Source organism: Bombus affinis, chromosome 4, assembly GCF_024516045.1.
Source record: "Bombus affinis isolate iyBomAffi1 chromosome 4, iyBomAffi1.2, whole genome shotgun sequence".
Classification (NCBI taxonomy): domain Eukaryota; kingdom Metazoa; phylum Arthropoda; class Insecta; order Hymenoptera; family Apidae; genus Bombus; species Bombus affinis.
The window spans coordinates 5,498,719-5,522,828 of record NC_066347.1 but is presented as its reverse complement, the minus strand read 5'-3'; the positions used below and the strand labels follow the sequence as shown (position 1 = coordinate 5,522,828).

The 24,110-nt window shown below is 37.4% G+C and overlaps 1 protein-coding gene across 5 annotated transcripts in view; it reads left to right on the top strand.

Moving 5' to 3' along the window:
• Positions 1 to 24,110, top strand: part of LOC126915887 (semaphorin-2A) — a 558,427-nt gene that overhangs the window by 521,368 nt on the left and 12,949 nt on the right. For all 5 annotated transcript variants that reach the window (XM_050721020.1, XM_050721018.1, XM_050721019.1 and 2 more), the window contains 5 exons: positions 10,621 to 10,683; positions 12,591 to 12,698; positions 13,922 to 14,192; positions 22,877 to 23,107; positions 23,687 to 24,100. In XM_050721020.1, the coding sequence (XP_050576977.1) occupies positions 10,621 to 10,683; positions 12,591 to 12,698; positions 13,922 to 14,192; positions 22,877 to 23,107; positions 23,687 to 24,100 (1,087 nt within the window). The remainder of the gene's footprint in view (positions 1 to 10,620; positions 10,684 to 12,590; positions 12,699 to 13,921; positions 14,193 to 22,876; positions 23,108 to 23,686; positions 24,101 to 24,110) is intronic.

The window sequence follows — 24,110 nt, the reverse complement described above, 5'->3', positions numbered from 1 at the left end:
TGAACATAAATGCATAAACAAGTTACAAAGCAGGTCTTTCGATAGATTAATGACTCAACACGAGTTTCTTTCCTCTGAACGAGGAGCATTTGCATTTCGTCGTCGCACCTTTTCCATGTAGCCAATACCATTAACATGTTTCATTTCACTCGACCCTTCGACACGCGTACAAAAAGAGGAAAGAAGAAAAGGAAAAAAGGGAGCGAAGGAGGAACTCGAGCACAGCTTCAGCCACGGTCTTCGTTTCGTTCTTCCTTTCGAAGATACTTTCACCCACACCTCGATCCAGCGCCTTCATTTCCCGGCAGCCTCGCTATTTCTAACGCGGCGTACACCACCGGATAGTAATGATTAGTGTAACGAGAAGATCCTTGGCTGGGTTGCAGTTAAGTGCGGATACCGGGAATGGCTCCGCTTTTAATTACCGGCGAGCCCGGTGTGTACATCGCAGCCTTAATGCACCAGGCTGCTTAACGAGTAATACGTCGTTATCAATGGCCACGCGCAGCTGTACTAGAGCCTGGCATCGTTAAATGATTTTAACGGGCCAACCGGTGGAATTTACACGAGGCAAACGCCTTCCCTTCCGTTTTTCCTCCTTATGATCAACTGGATTGTTTCTACAGCCATACGAACCACATCAAATAGGAGGTGGATATTTTGAGAATTAGAACAGTGCGTGATCGTAATTTTGGTACGTTTAGGAGATGCGAGGTGAATTTAGGGAAATGTGTTAAGGAAGAAAGAAGAAATAACAGGTTAAAGTGAAATTTATGCGAGGCAAACGCCTTCCTTTTCGTTTTCATCACATGTGATCAACTGGATGCTTAGAAAAAGAAGAAGGTGAATATTTTGAAAATTACGACAGTGTGTGAGAGTCACTTTGTGCTCTCAGGTCCTAGATAATCTCTACGTATATCCATTGGGAGATTTTTCTCACAAATTAGAATTTTCTTAGTGCCATGAAGAGAGTAGAATAACAAAATCTGACATAACCAAAGCTATTTACGCACCAAATTGATTTCCCGAGAAAGACGATAAAGGATAGACTCGTATAATATAAATTTTCCTTTAAAAAATGAAATCGTAGTATTTAAATGTATTAGCTTGTTTGAAAAGTTTCCTTCGTTCTATGAGGAAATAATAGACGCACAACGTTTTTTGTTTTATATTATTTTGTCGTATTACGTACGATCCATTTTGTTCTGTTGAGATAAACACCGCGACATTTCATAGACTTGGTTTCACGTTTGTATGAAGGTGCATTGTTGTAAAAAACACGTTTGCGAAAGAAAGACACTTTCCGGACAACCTAATATATCGCTTACTTGAATCGAAGAATTCGTTTACATCTTCTTAATCGTCTACGTCTTCAGAATAATTTTTTCCCTATATCTGCGTTCAGTTTGTAGCAAGTCTGCTTATTAAATAATTGAATCGTTGTATTTTTAAATAAATGTCGATTAATACAAAATGTCGATTCATACAAAGATATGGAAGCAGAGTAATACAATGGAAGGAATCTGAATGAAAACGTGTCATGTCGAAAGTGGGGCGAATTCGACAAAAGCAACAGATAACTAGCTTCAGACAATTGTTAAAATCAATATTAGAATGGCGGTTAAATCGAGTCGAACGTGAAGATGTCAAACAGGAAGATAGTGCAGGATCTATTCAGTTATTACCTAGTTAACCATCGTTTTGCATAGGAAATTCCAAGCGCATATAAGCGACTTCGAGACGAACTAGTTCTCCAGCCACGTGCTTGGTATTTCGAGAATAATTGTGCCGAGCAAGCGAACGTAACGTAGTACGTAAGTAGATTATCTTTATACGCGGCCAGATCTCTGAAAATTACTATCTCGCTAACGTACCTCCTTTAACAAATATTTCGCGAACGTTAAGTTTCCTGAAACGATATAGACTCGCCGTCCTTACTTCCGCCCAATTTTAATGCTTTATCGTATAAATTATATTTTCAGGAAACTCTGCCTTGAAAAGCCTGTAATACAATTTAATTAGAGAGATTCTGTTACAAGATCTTTACATTCTTGAAGAAGAATCTCGTTTGCTTTGTTTCAAGAAATAATAAACACAGTTATACAGTAACGAAAAGAACCGTAGGTTTTAATATCAAATCAAAGTAACACAAAGATCAGAAATCATTTTTAATTTTTCTCTTTTTTAACACTAGAATTATTCCAGAAGAACTCCAGATATTTTATAAAAAATCATCGAAATGTCCAAAAATACATCGATATAAATCTACAAAATTTCTAAGAAACATTACGAATTAGTGCGACTATTCCATTGCATAGTAGCTTCATGCAATGTGAATCACAAAACTTAGCTACAAAATAATCAATGTGTTGCCTAATGTTCCATTAAAAAGAATAGAATCATTGCATTTCAATTTACCCGCAATTTTATAATTATGATACACTGTGTCAAAATAAACGAGTGTCTAGATATTTTCAGAGATCGTTTTAATTTTACTCATCTCATTAATTCAACTTCACAAAATACCAATTAGTAGCCAACCACGGACGAGTCATCTTCGTACAAGTCAATCGTGTTCAAACGTAATTAACATTCTATCGGACGAACACGATCAAAGCCAAAGTAGAGAGTCGCTACTCGTGTTACGATTCTTATCGCGAGTTTCCCATTGCAAGTTAGAATCCTCTGAAACGATACCGATCGAACGTGCATTTCGTTCCATCGGGAAAAATCTCGTTGTCTCGTGAATGAAATTAACTTTGTGGATGGAATTAGAAATCGAAACGATAAAGGCCAAAGGCCAACGACTTATTTCGAGAACAAGACGTGTACACGCAATTCCACGCTCGTTCAAGCGCAATCGTGTAATCACAGAATCGCGAGTGGCGCTCGCGCGCTTCGCTGTTTAGCTATGGCAGGTTTGCAGCTTGATTACGCATTCGTGTGCGTGCGTGTCCACCTGTGCACCCTCTTGTTCCAACGTGCACGTGCGTGATCCGCAGCCTGTCGCGCACGTGTTTGTGCACGATTATATATTCGTACGTACACAGGTAAGCAAGGCTACATATATGTTGGAGGGACGGGTGTTAGTGTTTGAGGACAAGCGTGTTTGTGGACGTACGCATGTGATTACCCGATGTCGCGGATGTACAGCTGCGATCGAACGTTTCCGTGATTGTACGAATGTACTGTACGTTGATCGGTATTGTTGCTTTATGATATACCATATATGGAATTGTAGTTTAATGCTTTGCCATATGAGTCGCATACGACATTTTATTTTAACTAGTTTTTATCACATTGCATACGGGCTCAACGCGCTCCCAGAGTCCGTATATTTTTGATTGGCACAGATCTACCGATGTACTGACTATACTGACTGATTGTTCTTACATGCTTGAAATGTCAACATTCAGTTGTTTTCCTCATCATTTGTCATAAGAATGCACAAGGCTTCATTACCCAGGTAACATAACAAAAGCATTTGTCTCTGGTTGCCTAAGTCATCGATTCAGTCGAAAAAACATGAGAACGAGATATCTCGTGACCCGGCTACAACGTTCGGCTTGCTAAAAACCGAGATATCTCGTGACCCGTACGCAATGTGTTATCACCATATATTGTATCGTATTGTTAATATGTATCGGTATCGACATATTTTTATTAGATAAAAGAGTATTACTTTTGAAGGCTACATGCGTAATTTAGACGTACTTTGGCAATCGATATGGTGTATCGATAATGACGTATTTTTATTAAATAGAAGAGTGTGTTTGACGTGTTGAAAGGAAAAGGAATCGAATGAAATCAAACATCGAGTCTACTAGTGTGACACGATACTCGCGTAACCTGTTTCTGAAATGTTATTAATGTGCTTTTGATAAGCACCTTTTCTGACAAGTAGAAAAAGGACTTTAATCGAACATGAAAATGCTGTGCGCACGGTATAAATCCTTTGTTTCAATTAATATATTCCACGCGTGTATAATGACAGAAATACCAGTGCTGTCACAAGTGATTGCATGTTCGAGGCGTGTTTAAGAATCGTCCAGTTAACAGCCATGGGTCAAGGAAAACAGAGGCTACTAATTATTTGTAAACGAGGAGTTCTATTTCCATTTTAAGAAACCCATTTTCCACGGGTAGTCATGCAAGAAATAATATATCCGTACAAACAGAGTCCAATTACAAAGGCGTTTACTGAACTGAAAGCAAAAATTCTACGTTAAGAACGTGTAAAAATGTGAGTATCTTTATTTAAAAGAAAAAAAAAAGGAATGTTTAACTTACTTAATTCCCCTGAATATAATAATTCGCAATATAAAAAACTTGCCCATAAATCAAAAGTAAATTTACTTTTTCAAGCACTCGGAATCGACCTCATTTCATTCGTGGAAAGTTCAATAATGAAGTTAACGTAGCAGCTAATGGTTATTCTACCTCAATAAAACTTTCATTTATTATCCAGCTCGTTTGAAACGCTAAGAGATCAAAGGATTTAAAAACATTAATATCGCGAGTTAAAAATTGAAATTAGAAACTTAACCATCGCGTGAAAGAGTTAGCACGCGAGAAACGTTATCCACAGAAACGAAATTGGACGATATCGAGCCAAACAAATTCGGGTAATTTTCTCTTTACAGCGGAGCGTAAAGTTGGTCTTTGCTCGGCCGAAAATTTCCCTTCTGGCGTATTCGGTGTATTCCAAGCGATCGGAATCGTAGCGAATATCGGAGAGGTTCGAATCGAACCGCGTAAATCGTGGTACGCGCCGGGTTTGCTCGAGTCGCGCGATTCGCGAACTTCCAGCGACCAAAAGCTCGTAGAATAGAATTCCTCGCAGGAATTCCATTTTACACGGCCATTGCCGGGAGCCAGACGATTCGATTCGGTTCGAGGCGATTCATTCTACCTTCAGCCCGAACAAATAATTTTCCACGTTCGCCAAAAACCTATCGCGAGATCAAATACCACATATTGTCTCTAACGTATGCGACGTCGCAAAAACGCAATTTATCGTGTACTCCGGAGAACGTGCAATTTTTCTATAAGAGATAATTTTCTCCTTTGGTTACTTTCAATGCATCGCATTAGACACGACATGTTTCGTTTGCTAAAATTATGTATATCGTATCTCATTGTATCTTAGTTTTATTATCGAACTTTTGGATTGTAGATGTAACTAATTAAAAGTTTCGACTTTTGTAAAAATGTTTCTTTCAACGTATTATTGGATTAAAAAGTTTCGAGTGTAACAGAAGTTCTTTTATTTGTATTCATAACTGAAATATCTAGATATTTTCTCGTGCCCTAAATTTCTTTCACTCGATATTTCAACATATTTTTAGCTTCTTTCGTTGTTCGCTCGGACTGATTATGTGCTATATGTAAAATATCTGATATCTGAACAGTATACTCTGAACTGTATTTTATACATAAGTTTAGACATAGTCAAATAAGATAAAAAAAATTGTCCACCTATAATTCCTAACATCTGGAGCTTTCTCATTGCTTTATGTATTTCCGATATGTCAACTGAATAACTTTATACGTATTTACATAGAAAATCGCATGGTGAATTAAACTGTTGAACACACAATAGAATTTTTAGATTTATCTCAAATCAGTAATACGATTAATTCGATTCGATTAATAAAAAGAATACTTGAATCACAAATTTCACGTTTGTTTGCAATGAATAATTGACATTTCATAAAATGGTATATAAATTCATAATATCATAATATCATTTCATCATTTATACATTTCATAAATGTATATAAATAAGATATTTCAATTATTCTAAGATCAGTTGATCTCGCTTTAATTATTGTTTTTTTATTCCCACCAATTAATATTAACTATTATTGTTATCAATATCTATCAATTGTAGATGGTTGTCTGAGACAAGTTCAGAAGCCAAAACGAGATTAAAGAGCTTCATTTCAAGTATATTTATATTTTATATATTCGCAATAATTTGTAAGTGTCGAATTATTTATAAAGAGCAGCATAAAGAATCGGAACTTGCAACACCACAAGGCACGTTTAATTCATCGTGGTTGATGATTAAATCCATCAGTGTGAAACATCCCAAAAATAAAAAAAAAGACATGGCACCATCGAAATCCTAAAAATCAGACGCATGAAAACCAGGCGTGTCGCATAATTTGCCCGTTTCGAGTTCGTCCCCCGTTACTGTCCTCCACATCGTCCGAATAAATATCACGGTGTGGTCGCGTGCGCAAGCAAAAACAATTCTTTCGTTAATTTATTAGCCGTAGATCACTGTCACAGGACGGTGTTTCGGGTTTCTCCCCCCTACGTTCTCCCGGGCTAGGCCAATTTCGAGGATCAACGCGGTTTCTGGCCGTGACATCAGCGGGGAGCGGCACGCGACGTCCGCAGGAGATCGATCGTTAAAGGCAACGCGTTTCGGACGATTGACCGTGCAAACGAACCACTTCCTTTTCCGGATCGTGTCTACGACCTCTGGCACACGAAATGCTCTGGCTGAATGGAAGACGGTGAACGAGGGGTTGCTCCACCAAGGCGTCGAAATCTATGGCCGAAGGGTCTGCAACTCGCGGTTTCCGTTTTTCCGGTTTACCGGAGAAAGACCTTGCGGCTTTACTGTCACAGATCAATTTCAATGAAATTCCTTTTGACGTTTCGTAAAAATGGCTATATTTAGCTTGGTTTAATTCGGACGTTGAATCGTCCAAGTTGTGCGAAGAATGGACGAAGGAATATAGCTGGAAATTCGTGCTGTCGGATATTTTATAAATTTGATGTGAAATGTATGGAAAAACGTATTTGTAGTATTTATGAAGATGGTTACGTTGTTAAAATGAGGGAACAAAAGTGCTTTGAATAATTTTAGTGAAAACAATGCTCATAGTTACTGGTGTACAAAGGATATTTATTTAGTTTAAACGTTCCATTGTTTATAGACAGTTAAAAACGATGTTCGAATCATTAATAATTCCTGCTGTCTTGTTATTTTATAAATATTAATGTAAATATAGTAACAAATGCAACAATATATACAAATTTGTCATATTTCTATGAAAGGAGAGAACAAAAATGGATCCAATAATTTTAACGAAAGCGTAGTTGAATGGAGTACAAAACGTAATTATTTTCGACAAGTTAATCTCTGGACTTTCATATTAATAGAACGTTGCAGAAGAATTATAGAAATAAATCGTGATTTCTCGCTGTTAAATAATACTGTTTAGATTATGTGAATTTCGTGTTTATTATAAATCATTTAATGAATTCCGTTATGCAATTACGGTGAAAAAACAGTTCGGTTTTAGTATATGAATCAATTACAGTTCAAATATTGCTGCTCAATTAATTATATTTTTGTCCGCGGATATAGTAGATATAAATACGACATTTTTTAAGTTTGAATTAATTATTTAGCAGCGTAAGAAACAACAGTTGAAATAATTATAATAATTGGAATAATTTATAGCTTTATATAAATAATATATTTGAAAAGATTATATTTTGCACTTGAATGCACTTGAAATAAACTTTCATAAAAGATTTGTCATTTTCGTCTGATCAGATATCTATTATAGGTTTTTAAAACTTCAAATGATTAAATTGATATTTAGAGTTCTATTTTGCAAAAATTGCTTGTGCTTGAAACAAACGATGCGCTTGAAAAAAAAAAAACAAATTTGATTAGTTTCTTTTCCGATAATAAACTTGGATTTTTCTTACCGGTTTCCTCGACAAATAAATGATCTTATTTCAATGTATAATCTTTAATTTATTGTTTATCGCTTAATTCCACGAAGATCAAGCTGTTATAGACGTAAAGCCCCCAAAATGCTAGGAATAATACAAACTTGATAGTTGAGAAAAATAAAATGCAAAAGAATCGTGATGGAAAATATAGATTCGAATAAAGGTATAAGGAAATACAAATATTGGACATCGTATTTTATTCTTGTATCATATGTATAGACGTCCAATCCTGTTTGATAGCCATTCAAAGTTTCGAGAAATGTTCCCTAAGGAAATATTTCTTTAATATATTACTTTTTCGAAAGTATGTGAATATTTCACTTCTACTTAAAATATGTACGCGTATATATTTTACAATTTTTTGCTGTATACGAAGCTGGCAACACGAGAAATAAATAAAAAGTCCTGATAGTGATTAAGATACGTTTGTGTCTTGTGTTACTATCAAAGAAAGCAATGGCTTGGCTGGATGTATGAATAAGAATAATTTCAAAAAGCTCTGTTTGCTAAAACTTGCTCTTTCTAAACTCGCTAGACTATGTACTTTTCGTCTTTAGGAATACTCATCGTCACAGACATGCGCACACATAAGCATTCACAGACAGTACTTCATCTTTCCAGAGTACACGTAGACTCGTCAAATCTTAGCTTTTGGACATGATACGGTATCTATCAGAAAAAATCTTAAATTATTTTATTTCAAGATTTAATTTCGAAATTCAATGAAAAATTTGAAATGCTGATTCAACGAATATGAATTTCAACAACTTCGTATAACTATCCATAAGTTTGCCGAACTTACAGGCTACAAGCTATAACCTTCGCTAAATAAAATTTGTCAAGATCTAGCTGGAAATATTTACGTACTTTGTTCGTAATTTGTTCGTAATTAAATATGTTCGTACTTTGAGCTTCTTGAATCTCCTAAACTGATCAACTCCATTTTTTATTAATTTCTTCATTTCATTACGTAAGTACACAATCGATATTCGATTCTCGAGAAACTTGACTTACTTCTTACAAGTTTACACATTCAGGAAGATGACACAAATAATGGTAAATTCTAAGCTAAATTTATAAAACAAAGTTGCTAAGATTTTTCTGTACTCCTCAATTTGAGGATTCGATTAACATGGTTCATGAATGATCCATATGATATACCAACAAACATCGATATGAACTAAAAATCATACTAAAACCACGTTGTATCAAAAAACTGGATCGACACGATAAGTAGACATCCATTTGCCGACGACCGCGTAAATAGCAAAAGACGAGCCTCCGGAAGTTCTGTTAGAATCGAGAGTGAAACATCAAAGAGCAGCAGCACTCTCGTCGCGGAATTCGCGAGCAATGACACGTACACCGGACTTGATACGGTGCTCTTTACTTTTTTCAATTCCGTAACTCCGTCTGTTGACCTTATTCCGGGCGACACATTCGTAAGGGAGCTTTGGAAAAGCAAGTGGCGTCCGTCTGCCACGGCGTCGCGATCCGCACAATGACACGAGTGCAGCCTCTTCTTCGCGCTTGCGAACCGTCGAGCACACTCTCGTCACGCCTCTTCACGTTGTGTAAGGTCGACCGTGTCGAGCAGTCGACGGTTGCAAGAATGCCGCTGAGGTGAGGAGTGTTGTATGGGAAAGGATAAAAGACGATGGCTGGCGACGAACGAACGTCAAACGTAAAAATGCGAGTTCCAGTCAAGAAGAGATTCGGCCTCCGAATGGCTGGTAATTATGGCGCTCGTCTTAGAAATACAATTTTCTGGCTTCATGAACCATGTTAATCAAATCCTCAAATTGAGGAGTACAGAAAAATCTTAGCAACTTTGTTTTATAAATTTAGCTTAGAATTTACCATTATTTCGCGACCTTTCGAGGGACGAGTGATTCATCGTGTTGCAGGAAACGATTCATTTTCATGGTGAATCTCTTACCGACCGAGACTTTGTCATCTCTGAAAATGACGCAAGATAGACGTGCAAACGAAGTTCGAAAGCACAGTTGCGCGTAAAAGAAAATTTTAATATCGATACACTGTAAATTTTAATAACTCTTCGTATTAAACATTTTTTTACGATATTATCATTCGTTCTTTGATGTATTTATATTATACTGATTCGTTGCTCTTATTAGGAAAAAATTCATTTTGTAAAATTATAACGTCTTCATATCTCTTATTTTATAAAGTTTCTTGCGTCCGCCTGTATATCGCGTCAAGTGCGCGTTAATCGAATTCACCGAGAGTCTTTTGATGTTTGGGCTTGTTAACGATCGTCCCATTTTTGGCTATCAGTAACTACCTGGCGAGATTTAATCTCGTAATCTCGTAGCTGTACGCTTTTAATCGGTTCATCTGTATTTGCGACTGTTAACAGTATTTAACTGTCAGTATGAAAATTTGTGTAATTTTTTTATTTAAGATTCTGAACAGTCGTACTGAACGAAAGTATTAGGTTGTCCAAAAAGTGTCATTCTTTTATAGACACGTCTTTTACAATAACGCATCATTATACAAACATGAAACCTAATCTGTCGAACGTTGTAATCTTTATCTTGATAGAATAAAATGGATCATACGTAATTCGATAAAATAATATAAATCGAAAAATGCTGTGCATTCATTATTTCCTTATAAAACGGACGAAACTTTTCGGACGACATAATACTCGGAGTTCGGAGACGAATGAGATCAGAGTACATTCGACTAACGATTAAATAAATATGCTGCATATTTGATTTCACGATAAAGTATATAGTAGGATAATAAAATAAATGTGGTACATATCTAATATTATAGTAAGGTATATTACAGAACGATAAAATAACTCATTTGATTTCGTTTCTTTTACAGAGGGACGCGCTTAATCTGGAGCCCAGCAACGTGGCAAATTGTGTGTCCAAAGGGAAATCAGAGGTGAATTACTTCTTTATTTCATTATCGCATTTACCGGTCCGGCTCGCGTCGTTTCTCGATGGAATTTTAATAACAGCGTAATCTAATTAAAGCATCGCTTAAAATAGAAACGCCGGGCTGATGTAATTACGGAAATGTAGAAAAGTAGAGGAAAGACAAATAGCAGGGATAAAATTTCGTAAACAATTGTCCATCGTGAAAGAAAAAGGAACAAATTACAGTTTCTTTAGATTTGCTCGACAAAGGAGAACAAATGAAAAGAAACACGGTTTCTATGGACTTTGATGAACGCGATGATATCCTTTTGTATCAAAGGCAAAAAACGTATCGATAATCCCTGGTGAAACGCGAATTAAGGGTATAATTAAAAGTAGACGAAAAAAAAGAAACGTTCTTTTGGAATTGTCTACGATATTTCAAATAAAAGAACGGTCGCACGCGATATCGTTTATTCGTTCTTTGTGAGAAAAAGTAACTCGAGTTCATTTGAAGGCATCGTAACGCATTGCCTTCGTTATTTCTTGTTGTTCGTCGTTTTACATGTAAAATAAATGGATCGCGTATAAGAGACAAAGAAGAAAGGCAAGCGAAATAGGGAGAAAAGAGTGAAATCCCGTTTAACGGGCCGTGCGTTTCAATTTTATGGCCGCGGAATGTATCTAAACGAAATTTGATATCGAACAGATTCGTTAAAAGCTGTCAACGAGCTGCGCAACTTTTACTGAAACGGAATAATGGAAACAACTTTAGACGAAAAATGTTTCCCCGTTTGCAGCCATTCGTTTTATGGAGTATCGATCGACCGCGTTGACGTTGCTTTAATTGAGAACGGATTCGTTCGTCTGATGACGTTTCCAATTTGGCGGTGATAATGTTTTCATATAGCGATAATTTCCCAACGAGATGGAAGACCTCGGCCCCACTCACGCTAATTGCAGATTTCTCAACGATATTTACGTTTGGACGCGAACATCGTTTCCATTTATTTTATTCCATTTCGTGAGCGTATTGTGTCTGAAAAAGTAATTACCAGAGATGTATATTAGATGCTCCTTTTTCAATGTTTATAACTGTACTTTTAACGCTACGCGTACTCCCGTGATTCTTTCGTTTTAATTCGTAATCTACAATTATCAACATATGGAAAGCGCCAAATTAAAATTTGTACGATTAAAATAATTATAAATATGGATTCTTTACAACAAGATAATAACATGCGAATATAATTTATCATTCGAGAGGTACAAGTGAAGTACATAATAAGTTACATTTTATGGACGAACAGTTTTGAAATCCCATATCCAAAATTCCTGTTACCAATCAGTTTCGTATCAAAACAATTTTTGCATTTAATTTTCCATTCAATTACGTATACGTCTTTGTCAGCTTCTTGAACATTTCAATGTATAACGTTAGATTGACAACTCTTTCCAATCATCAAAAATGAATTTATCATATTCTTTTTCGTTCAGTATTTATTCGAGATAAAAATACAAAATCTTGTCGCTAATAATCCTCGATTTGTTCCTTCTTCATCGCTTCATCTGCCCCCAAGCTGTAACGGGTGACTTTTTAAGGTGCACAATTCGCCGACCGCTTATCGCGGCTTCATTCTGTATTCATCGTGCACGCATCGGCGAGGTGTAAGGTCCACGCAAATACTCTCTACGTGACGACAAAACCAATTTATTTTCCGTGCGCCAATTCGCAGCGAAATACGCGAAGCGACGTGATCGACCATCGGCGGAACCCTTTGCCTCGACCTCGTTCTATATAATTTTCTGAAAAATCCCTGTCCACGCATCGAACTCTTGTCCTCGCCGCGCCGCCGCCTCTTTCCACACCCCGAGCCACGTTTCTTCGCACGTATCCGTCGAAAATTCAATTTTCTTCCCCTTCTTTCACAGCACTTCGACTGCCGGAATCACATAAGGGTGATCCAACCAATGGGGGACGGCAATCGGCTCTACATGTGCGGCACGAACGCTCACTCGCCCAAGGATTGGGTGATTTATGTAAGTATCTGTGTGTTTGTTCTTCATTTCGGCCGTTTGTTTCACCAACCGCATCGTCCAACTCACGGTTTCCGTGTCGAAGGATTTTTTAGTGTTACAAATCCGAATGTATGCCAATGGTAAATACGCGAATGAAATTTTGGGGCTTTTTAACAGCGTGTCGTATTGTATCTTTTTGATCAGAAATTTGTGATTTTCAAGGTTATAGTTTTATACGTAGAATACGTGAACGAAGAATTTTATTATAATTCAAATACGCTGTACTTTTAGTTAGCATGTTCAGAAGGATGATTGTAAGATAATTCGTGTAACTATTAGATTATTACAATGCTCAGCGAAGTTTAAGGAAAATTTGGAGAAAAGCGAAGAATTCTATAGAATTCTCATTTTATCGAATAAAATACATTTTGTTTGTTTTAAATAGGAACAGAACTTAATAAATTCAATGAATGGATAATTAACGATAAGTAGTATATTAGGTAAGATACATAGGCAGAATTTAGTCTCGACGGTGTCTACGTCGATGTTGCTGCTTCGTTACCGTGTAATTTAGGTATCAATTCCTCGAGTGGTATCTGCTACTAACACAGCGCCATTGGCGTTACTGTTACGCAGCAAGGTAAATGAATCGTGCGTTCAAGTACCCGTGTAATGAAGTCAAAGAATATATTGGTCTCGCTTTGTCGAAGATTACGACTCCCGTGCGTGTAATAGAGTTTCCTACAGTAACGTACAGCTTTTTTGTAGGAACGTGTTATTTTAGCCCCAAAATTTCCGTGACTGGTACAGCTATTTTTCTTCGATATGCCATTTATTATCAACCACGTTAATTTTTTGTCTGATAAGGTATCATTATTGATATGTTATATCTATCTGTGACGTTTTATTTCTATGTCATTAATATTTAAAGGAGGGTTGAGAAATTAAGAATCGAAAAATTAAGAACCTTAGATATTAGAATTTTAGGATTTAGAGATTTTTAGTTCTTCGTTTTCTTATTCTAACGTTTGTTATTCTACAAAATTCTTCGCAATTACACGAATGTTAGTATTCAAACAAAATAGAAACGAAAGAAGCTGAACTACCAGCACGATACTATCTTTTTACCTCACTCTTAAGAATTCTACTAAACGCTTTAAAATTTAAACAACACGAAACGCGACAACAACATAAGTGAACATTATCGTTTACCTTTGTGTATCCAATGTGAATATCTGTTGCAGAGCAATCTAACCCATTTGCCTCGCCACGAATTCGTCCCCGGCGTGGGAATGGGCATAGCGAAGTGTCCTTACGATCCTGCGGACAATTCGACGGCGGTGTGGGTGGAAAAGGGCAATCCTGGGGACCTGCCAGCTCTTTATTCCGGAACCAACGCCGAATTCACGAAAGCCGATACCGTAATCTTCCGTACGGATCTGTACAATTTAACCACCGGTCGCAGAGCGTTCAGCTTCAAGAGGACACTGAAGTACGACTCGAAATGGCTGGACAGTAAGTGCCCTTCTGCACAGCAATTTCTTTTACTTCTTCTTCTTCGTCTTCTTCTTAGTCTGAAACGAGGCAATATCCGCGGAAAATTAGTGCTCCACCTTACCGGAACTTTTATACCGACTGGTAGAGCCTAACGAGATGAAATCGTCGTAATAATACTGTAAATTTGAAACCGTGTTATCGGGATAGGGATTTGAAGGTATCGGTTTCTGTGATGAGAGTCAGCTAACAGAGAAGATTTTCTTTTCTATTGAATTTTCGAGTTGGGGAATTATTATCGAGCAAAATTATAGAAATCATTTTTATCGACTTTCTATAATGTCTTTCTTGGCCAAAATACCTAATATTTATTCATTTTTCGAAACATATTGGACTATTTGAAGTTGCTCGTATTTTTTACCTATCAATCCAAATATATGTTGTACAGATTGTCATGAAATGATGATCAAATATTTTACATTGAAAGATGAAATACAAAGATCGTAAAAAAAAGTAAATTCTCTCGGACACTTCTGAATGCTACATAAGATATCGTAGCTAAGAAGGATAATATACTTCATATTAAAATAAAAAATATCTCCTGTATCTTTTCAAAGAATCATGTAACTAATCCAGAACTGGTTCTTTAAGGGATTTAAAAAAAATTTATACCAATTAAGAAAGCTAAAATAAGTCTAATTGAATTCTAATTATTTTCGAGGATAATTTGTTTGAATTTATTATTTCTGCGAGGATAAACTTCGTTGGCCGTCTTCACTATGTTTGCTTTATTGTTAGTAAATATAAAAGAATCGATAGATTTTCATGTATTATATAATGCAACATCGGTTAATAATCTTCTATCACGGAAATAGAGCGGTAAGCTCCTAGAATTCCGGAGCTTAACTAGCTTAACGTGCTTTAATTGATCCTTACTAACTGGTGATTGACAGCTAATTACTGTGACGATAAACGCCGACTGTTAGCTACTTGAAGATTAATTTTGATTGTCTTTCAAAATAATACAGCTTGAACTTTTAAGTATTTGCATCTAATTATTGATTATTATATCTTATTTAAGTTTTATCCTATTGTATGCTGATTTATTTATTTCTTTTTCTAATCCTCCCGTTTTGTTATTGTATATATTTATTAAATTAATAAATTCACCGGTTAATCTACCATATCTCATTGTAACTCATTTTTTACAATATTATATTTTAGAGCATACTTCTCTGTTTTTAATATTTATGCAAAATCTTGTTCTTATCATCTTCTTAACATTCCAAGTTTATAGTATACTTTCTTACCAGACGAAACCGAAATTTCTTGGATAATTTACATAAAGAAATACTCGTAGAAATATTTGATGTAGAAATATTAAACGCTTCAAATTTTCACTATTAAGTATATCATCCCACAAGAGCTAACCTAGTGTAAAGCAAACATAATATTCTCAAGTTTTTCTCCACCCACATGTTTTAATGAAAGATTGCTATCTCTAACGACCTTGCCATGAATCCGGCCAACGGGACTCTATCCAACAGAGAGTATAAAATTGAAAACATCAATTTCTCAGCCATACTGAATATTCATCGATTCCCAGTGTGCTCGCCAGACGCGATAGAAGTCAGCGTTCACCACTTAAGGCGCTTGTTACGGCTCGCACCATCAACAAAGAAACTTTCATTACAATCTGAACGCGGATTTCCCGTCGGAAATATGCGGAATAGCGAAAAGAGAAGAGGAGAAAAAAGACAAGAAAGGAAGAAACTGAAAGAGAAAAATGAGCCCCTCGTTACAGGACGCAAGATCCTTTGAAGCGAAGCCTGAACGTTGCAAGAAACGCGTATAACCTCGCTTAAATAGTTGCGTATAAAGCCGATACCGCGGCGTCTGTTCTCCGAAAAGGGTCGAAGGGACTGACATTTCCGTCTTTTGAGCGTGCTCCACCACGCTTTTCCACGGCAAACTGTGTAAAGAAGGTTGTCGTCGTAGCAAGGGAAAGATATAGAAAGCGGTTCGAAGGGTAACGCGACCAGCTAGTATACAGTCGGGCTTTGGTGCGAGGGTGTCGGTTCTAAAAATCGACAGGGTAATAAAATAACACCCGACCACTGGTTTTTCTTCGACTAAATGTTCGTCGGTGGCAGGCTTTCTCCGAAAGAAGAGAACATTTTCTCGCGTCGATGCCACAGAGAAACTCCCTTTTTACCATCGGCTCTGTATTCCGATCTTTAATCAGTTTTAGCTAGGTCGTTGAATCGGAGAGGGGTGAGAGAGCCGGGATTATTGCGATTCGTTGGATTTTTCGTTACCGAACGAAACACCAGTTGGAATTCGAGAGAGGGGGTTGAAATTGGAAAATGTAGATTAGAACGTGTTCCGGGTATCGGATCGCGGAATGCGGTAATCAGATTCAAACGCGTTCGAACAGCTTTGATTTGTTTGAATTACGTTTGTTTGGTTCGTTTGATTGTGATTACCTTCTGTAATGTCGGCACCGTGGTAATTGCGTAAGTGTGTAATAACGGAGTGATATTAACGATGCTGCTTGTTTGGGAAAATATTGGAAAGGCGCAAAGGTATCCTTTGCAATTTAGAGGATACTCGATATTGTTAGGCAATGATTTTAATATATTCCTTGGATGGACGTGTTATTTTAAAATTCGCATTCAGCACCTCTAATTTGCAATTACAAGCTTAAAATATACGTTATAAGATTGAGCACACTTCTTTATGTTCTGTTATATTCCATACGTTCTACCATCGAAGAATCTTACAAACAATTTTACATTAAACAAACAGGAACAATAGTTTGACACAATTAAAACAAAAATGCGTACACAATGCGATGCTCCGATAAATTTGAGTTATTTAGAAAGATTCTTATAAGCAATAAATTGGGTAAATCGATATCCATGTAATTATCGGTAACCAACGAAATTATACAAGTATTTGGAAAAAGACTGAAAGTATAATTTCAAAGTTCTTTGTAACAAATCCAAGAACTAGAAATTCATTAGAATTATCCCGCTTGCTGAGCTATTAATCAAGCTGTGTACACGCAGAATCCTCGAACGTAACGAACGAATCCTCATTTCTTCTTTCTCGTCTATAAGCGAAAACGCATGCTCGAAAGTAAAAGTTCGTCGCGTGAAAACAGCGACGAACCACCGTGCCTCCGTGTTCGCGAAGAATAGTCCTTTGAAGAAGAATAGTCACGTAGACAGTGGCGAAACAATTTCATTCGCGCCGCGTGCCGCGAACGTATTTCTTACAGACATAGTTGGAACCGAATCATAAATCTCAGGCAAAGTTATCAATTAATTTCAACTTCGTCCCGTGTATCTTGTCTACGATAATTTTGTGGCGGTGAACTGCGGCGAGTTTCGCGTTTGCCACGCGAAGTAATAGCATCTCGGACCGGTAGTTTGCCTTATATTTCTCATTAGGGTGTCGTTCTCATGCGAAGCGCGCTGGTAACGTTCGACCTTGTTTTACCCCTTCGTTTCTCCGACTGTTGGATTTCCAAAGGGTCGCGAGAAACGAAAGGAGTAACACAAAGTGAAGGAGAACGACGACGTCGACCCCACTTTGTATCTTCCTAGCCCTTCTCGTCCCCTCTTAGCATCAGCTACTAGCGGGATGCATGATTAGCCGTTTGTTTCGTCGTTTAATTTGAAGGCGGTACCCTTTCACCTTTCCTCTCGTCCCTCATGCTCTTTTGCCCTCGCTTTCAAGGCCAGCACTGTTACCATCAAGAGCCATTTCCCCGCATCGAGTTTGTCTATTAACAGAGGCGTTGATTAAATGCAGGAGAGAGACCCGAGAGACGGATAGGTTCACGTGCTCCGCTGTTTGTACGCTCCTCTGTTTCCAACCTCTCTTCCTCTCTCTCTCTTTCTCTTTCTGATCCTCTCACCCCTTCGATTCTCGAGCGTCTCGTTCGTGCGTACGCGGTAAAGTATGTGGAATGAAGATCGATGCGATTTGCGGGTGCGAGCAGGGGTGGATAAAGGATCGCGCGTTCTGTGAACGGAAGCACTGGAACACACCGGGTGGCTGAAGTAAAAAGAGCGGTGGCTGGCTGGGATAGAGCTTAACGAGTCCTGAATAATCGACCGACCACTTTCACGGATCCTTGCCCGTGTCAAACGACGATCCGATGCTTCTCGGTCATTTGTTTCCTTCTACGGGACGCTGTCGTGCCCGCAACGCTACCAAGAATGCCGAGTTCTTGGTCGCGTTCATTTGTGTGTTTCTAACGAAACTGAACGTACGGGAGAAGAACAGTGGCCGTGGATTTATTAATCTCTCGCATACAATGATTATGATTTAATTAAATGAAAATGGTTCGCGCGACATTTTATATTATATTATGAATTTTCGTTGATCGACCATCGTGCTTTCGTTCGTTTATTATTCTATTTAGAGTAACGATTACGTTGAGTGGTTAGTAATTACATTGATTTATAAAAATTCATTTGGAAACAAAACGAAATAGGTTGAATAATACGAATTTGCCGGGGAACAAGTAGTTTATATGTATAATTAGAGCTGACGTAACAGGAGTTCTCGTCACTATCTACGATTTTCCGTTTATATAATAGGAATTCATGTGCAGATGAGTGAATTCAACCACTGAGAGTTCACTTAATCAGATGCTAATTATAATTTTGTACAAATAAATGGAATTCCGCTTACATTTTTAACACTAGAACCACCACACCAATCAAATTGACTGATTTTACAATTTTATTTTAAAATTCCTACTTCATGTTATATTTTTTCCCGCAATAATGTAATCACTTTCGTAACGATAACTAAAAGAATAATATAATGAGTTTTATTTTGTTTTTTATGTATTCAAACTGAAAATAATTTTGTATCAAGGCTATTTATACCAATACCAGTCGAAATAACTAGTGCTTGTCAAAGTGTAAAAGGGTCCTGCAGTCTGTTTATCGAACCCCAATTAACCAGTTTCCTCGTTTTGTACAACTTCCCAAACGTTTTTTAAATTTTTACTACGTATCATTCAATATCATGATATCAGTTATCAGGAAAATTCCGGATCAATCGCTAGATGTCGAATTCGGATTAATCACTAGCAATACCACATCAGTCAAAATGACTGGTTCTACAATTTTACAAATGTGTCAATCCTCGTTTTACGGATGATAGTCCTAGATGGATTAATAATACCAAAAATATACTACATAACATGAAATTCCTTCTGTAAAAAAGTAATAAATCAATAAATATAAAAATATTCTATTATTATGTATTTTTTAAAGACCAGTCATTTTGGCTGGTTTTAGTAAAAATAGCTTCGTGTTTAACCATTGGTAGTTCTAGTGTTAAGGAATAATAGAATATTTATGCAATCTGTTCTTTTCTAGCCGAGTGGCACAATTTATAAATTGATTCGATACTACTTCCTACCTTGCTAATATCTCGTTCAAATGAAATTCGAATCTAAAGTAAATGTATTTAAATGCTCAATAGAGTTAACAGGTTATTGCTCGCGTCAGGCAATGGTTGACGTATTCTACTTAAGATACACGTATGATTTGCATAATCTATCCTTACTCTTTCTTCAATCCATTTGCTCATGTCTGTTTCTGTTTCTTCTACGCAACACAACATTAGAAATCGGTCCTAAACATTGCATTGAATTACTCTGGCGAAACTGCGTTTATCGTCGGTCAAATCTGTCAAACTAATACAAACTTCCTCGAAACTTGGCTCCGAGCGTGAAGAAGGGCCACAAAGGTTACGGGAAAAGACTGACGCGAATTTGGAAGCTCCACGGAAACATCGTCGCGGGTTAGGGTTCGGTAGGAAGAGAAGAGCAAGTTCGCGAATATTAACCGGCCGCGAGTAATTTGGCGTATTTATTAACGAGATGCCGTCTCTAATGGGTAGCATGGACGCGGCCGAGCCGCGGAAAATAGAATTTCATATTTGGCCGCGTGAGAGATGACGTCTCTCCGCGCTACTTGTAAACTTTATGAAACTAGCCCCAAGGGTGATTTCATTATTCCTCTCGCGGCGCGAAATCGAGAGTGCCGTGGCTAGAGCGTTTTCCGCGTCTGCTCTTCTACAATACCGTTTCACCTCGACGAGAGGAGTCCAATCAAAACTCGTCGGTCCCGCCGTGTTTCTCTCGAATCGAGACATTTCCTTTTTCCTGTCCCAGCCGCCGTGTTTCTCCTCGTCTCTACTATCTCCCTCTCTTCTTTTATCTTGTCGCGTTTCCCATCTCGTCCCTCCTCTCTCTCCGACTTCCGTGCCTCAATATATCAAACTTCCAGCGGCGAAGCGTCAGACAATCGATTTAATCGGTGAACTGTGAAAGAGATTGCGGCCTCTCCGCTCCGTATGCCATCGCATAATGTAAAATCGACAGAGAGACAGAGAGAGAGAGAGAGAGAGAGAGAGAGAGAGAGAGAGAGAGAGAGAGCCTTCAGTGCTGGCGCGCGGTACGATTTAAACGCGGCGGAAAAAAATTCGATTTCCGTCTGTACGCCGCTCGTGGCATCGGCCGGCATCGATGTTTTTCCACGACGTTCCACGGTAAACTACTCGCCGATATCGCGTGAAATCGCTTCGGTTGGTGAACGGGCAATTAGGGAGGCGTGACTCGAATACACGGCTAATTGATCGAGGAATAAAATTCGACGCGTGGGCGAACGACGCCGGTTCGTTCGGGATTCCCCTAGATATTTTTCGGTAAATTTACGAGATCGTCGCTGATATTTTGCGAGGGATGCTCTTTTTTTGAGGGGAGGGGGCGACCATCGTGGATGAAATGGATGACGAGAATTCCGGCGATTGTAAGATACTAACTGATGTACATATGTACTTGTTTTATTATCGTTGTGATATTGATTTATGGAGCTTATAGTAGGAAAAGTTAACAGTTATTTATTTATTTTTATTCTCATATTTATTTGTGTTTGCTACAAGGAAAAATATTATAAATGCATTTTTAATGGATTTATACAATGGATTGTGTGACTTTTATATCATTTGGTGGCTAAGAAGAAATATCCCGAGCTTGTTTAAAATAGATGACAAATCTACGACGTTTTGCAAGTAATAAATAATACTAGTTTAGTCTTTACGTTAGTTTATTAATATTTTTCAGATATACGGGGAAAGTGGCGAAAACGAATATTTCGTACGAAAATCAAATGAAAAAATAATCTTGACGCGGAATTGCTTTATAACATACTGAATTTTGAAATTGCTTTTTTATGCGAAACAAAAAATATCACTTATCATGTTCATTTATCGTGGTCTTCGTATGGAACTTCACAGTTTACATAAGAAAATCTTGTTTTCGTTAGCTAGGGAAATCCGTAAAATTATCGATGCTCGAACTATAGTAACGAGCGTACCGTTAAACGGTTTTACGATTGTAGATCGTAAAAACGATAAGTGGATGCTCGTTAAGCATGCGTTCAAGTTGGTCGCTTCATCTTGGTGCTAAATGAAAACTAGAAAAGTCGTTCCTCCTTCGAGTGTAAAACTTAGCTCACCGCGTCGTAACTCCAGCTCCTCGGACGTTTGTTTTATAGTTTTTCTCATTGTTCCGCCTGTTCCTTGAATTTCGAAGTTTTTCGAGAGCTTTCACGATCGTTTCCTCACTCGTAACCCTTCCGCGTAATTTCTTGTGGTTGAACTTTTGTTTCTCTAACGAGCGCCCGTGGCGATATCCTCTAATGGAACATCAACGTGAATCGTCCAATATGTTATGTTAAGTAAAATATCGACGCTACCAAAGTTAACTTTTGTGATCGCAATTGAAAGCTAAATTACCTCGAATATCGGAAGATTTCTTAGGATTACGATCATTGTATATTTAGAACGTAATAAAATAATGGTCGACTTTTATTTTTAATTTACAGTTACGCTTAATATTCAGTGTTGTTATCATTCTATAGTTTTAATAATTTTATGTCTATATTATAAAAAATTGTGTCATATAACACCGCGAATTCCAATTGCAATTGTAAATTATACGAAATTGATATTTTTAAGTAACTTCACGTAATTTCTACAAACGCGAGAAATGTTTCAGTTGCATGACTGCAGTGTTAATTTTTAACAGAACCAAAAGAATGCCGACCATCGTAGGAGATTTGCATCCTAATTTGCTCGACGGTGTTTAAAGAGCAAATCGTTCGGCGGAAATCTTCGAGTGGAATTTCATCAACAATAGAATCCTAGCGCGCCTGGTAGTCTCCGTCGAAATTACTGTTTCTCTGGATCTGACACGAAATTCCACTTCATTTTTACGCTCTGCTTGGTATTTCCATAAATTTCACCACGACTGGGAACCGACGTTCGACTCGTATTAGATTTGTCAAGAAATACTTATTGAACGTTAAACATAATTCTGCGATTCCGCTTTAATATACGGAATAGTGGCATCGCAAACTGATTTTAGTCTATTATTTTATACATTTTACATTTATGGAAAATTTTATTTCTCAAGTAAAAGCTCTATTGTAAAAGTGAAAATTTGAAATAGGAGATAATAAACATTTCTGTAAGATTAAAGACTTCTTAGAATTCAATTTTGCAACCTCGTTTCTTCAGCGCAATATCGAACTTTGTCAAACTTTTGCCAGAATCTGCGGAAAACCGAGTTTTCTTGATCGAATAACTGTTATTCTTTGTGACTGTTTCAGAACCTAATTTCGTGGGATCTTACGACATCGGCAGCCACGTATTCTTCTTCTTTCGCGAGACGGCGGTGGAATACATAAATTGCGGCAAGAGTGTGTATTCCCGTGTGGCGAGAGTTTGCAAAAGGGACACCGGCGGCAAAAATATCTTGTCGCAAAACTGGTCGACTTATTTGAAAGCCAGGCTGAATTGTTCGATACCTGGTGAATTTCCATTTTACTTCAACGAGATACGTAAGTTTTTATGCAACATCATTATTCGAGCTTATCTAATTAACCAAGTAAAAGGGTACTTTCATAACCATTTTTCAAACTGGAAATTTTTTCGAACGTATCTTTAGATATACATACTTACACACACACACACACATATTACTTGCTTAAATTTTTATATCTATTTTTCGCGTCCTATGTATTTTAAAATTTATAATTTTCATATGCATTGAAAAATCCCTATATTATTCGTGTTTTAAAGTTTAATTTTTTGAACGTGATGTTTCAAAATTCAGAATAATATAATTATTTAAGAGGTTCGGAAGAATAAAATTTTTAATTTGAGGTCGAATTATCGATAAATTTTAGTAATAAAATCGGCGTGTAAATTGAAATAAGTGATATGTATTCACAAATTATTAGAAACTCGTGATAAGATCCTCTACATAAATATGAATTGTATAATATATAGCTTTCTGAGCTTACCTTATTTTTGGAAAAAATATATTATTTATCCACCGAATCTTGCACTTGATGTCTAATAAGACTTGTTTAATTTATCAGGAAATTAATGGTTGCTTGTATTTTGTATATTTGCAGAGAGCATCTACAAAGTGCCCGGCGATGACACCCACTTTTACGGTACTTTTACCACGTCGACGAACGGATTGATGGGTTCGGCGATTTGCTCGTTCCATATCGACGCGATTCAAGAGGCGTTCCGTGGAAAATTCAAAGAACAGGCGACGAGCAGCAGCGCTTGGCTTCCGGTGCTTTCCAACAAAGTTCCTGAACCGCGACCTGGTCAATGTGTGAACGACACTGAATCGTTCCCGGACACGGTGCTGAACTTCATTCGATCTCATCCCTTGATGGACTCGGCCATATCGCACGAGAACGAAAAACCCGTCTTTTATAAACGCGACGTGATGCTCACACGGTTGGTCGTGGATAAACTACGAATCGATTTCGTTGGACTCGATTTGGATTATACGGTCTACTATGCAGGATCCAGTGAGTATTA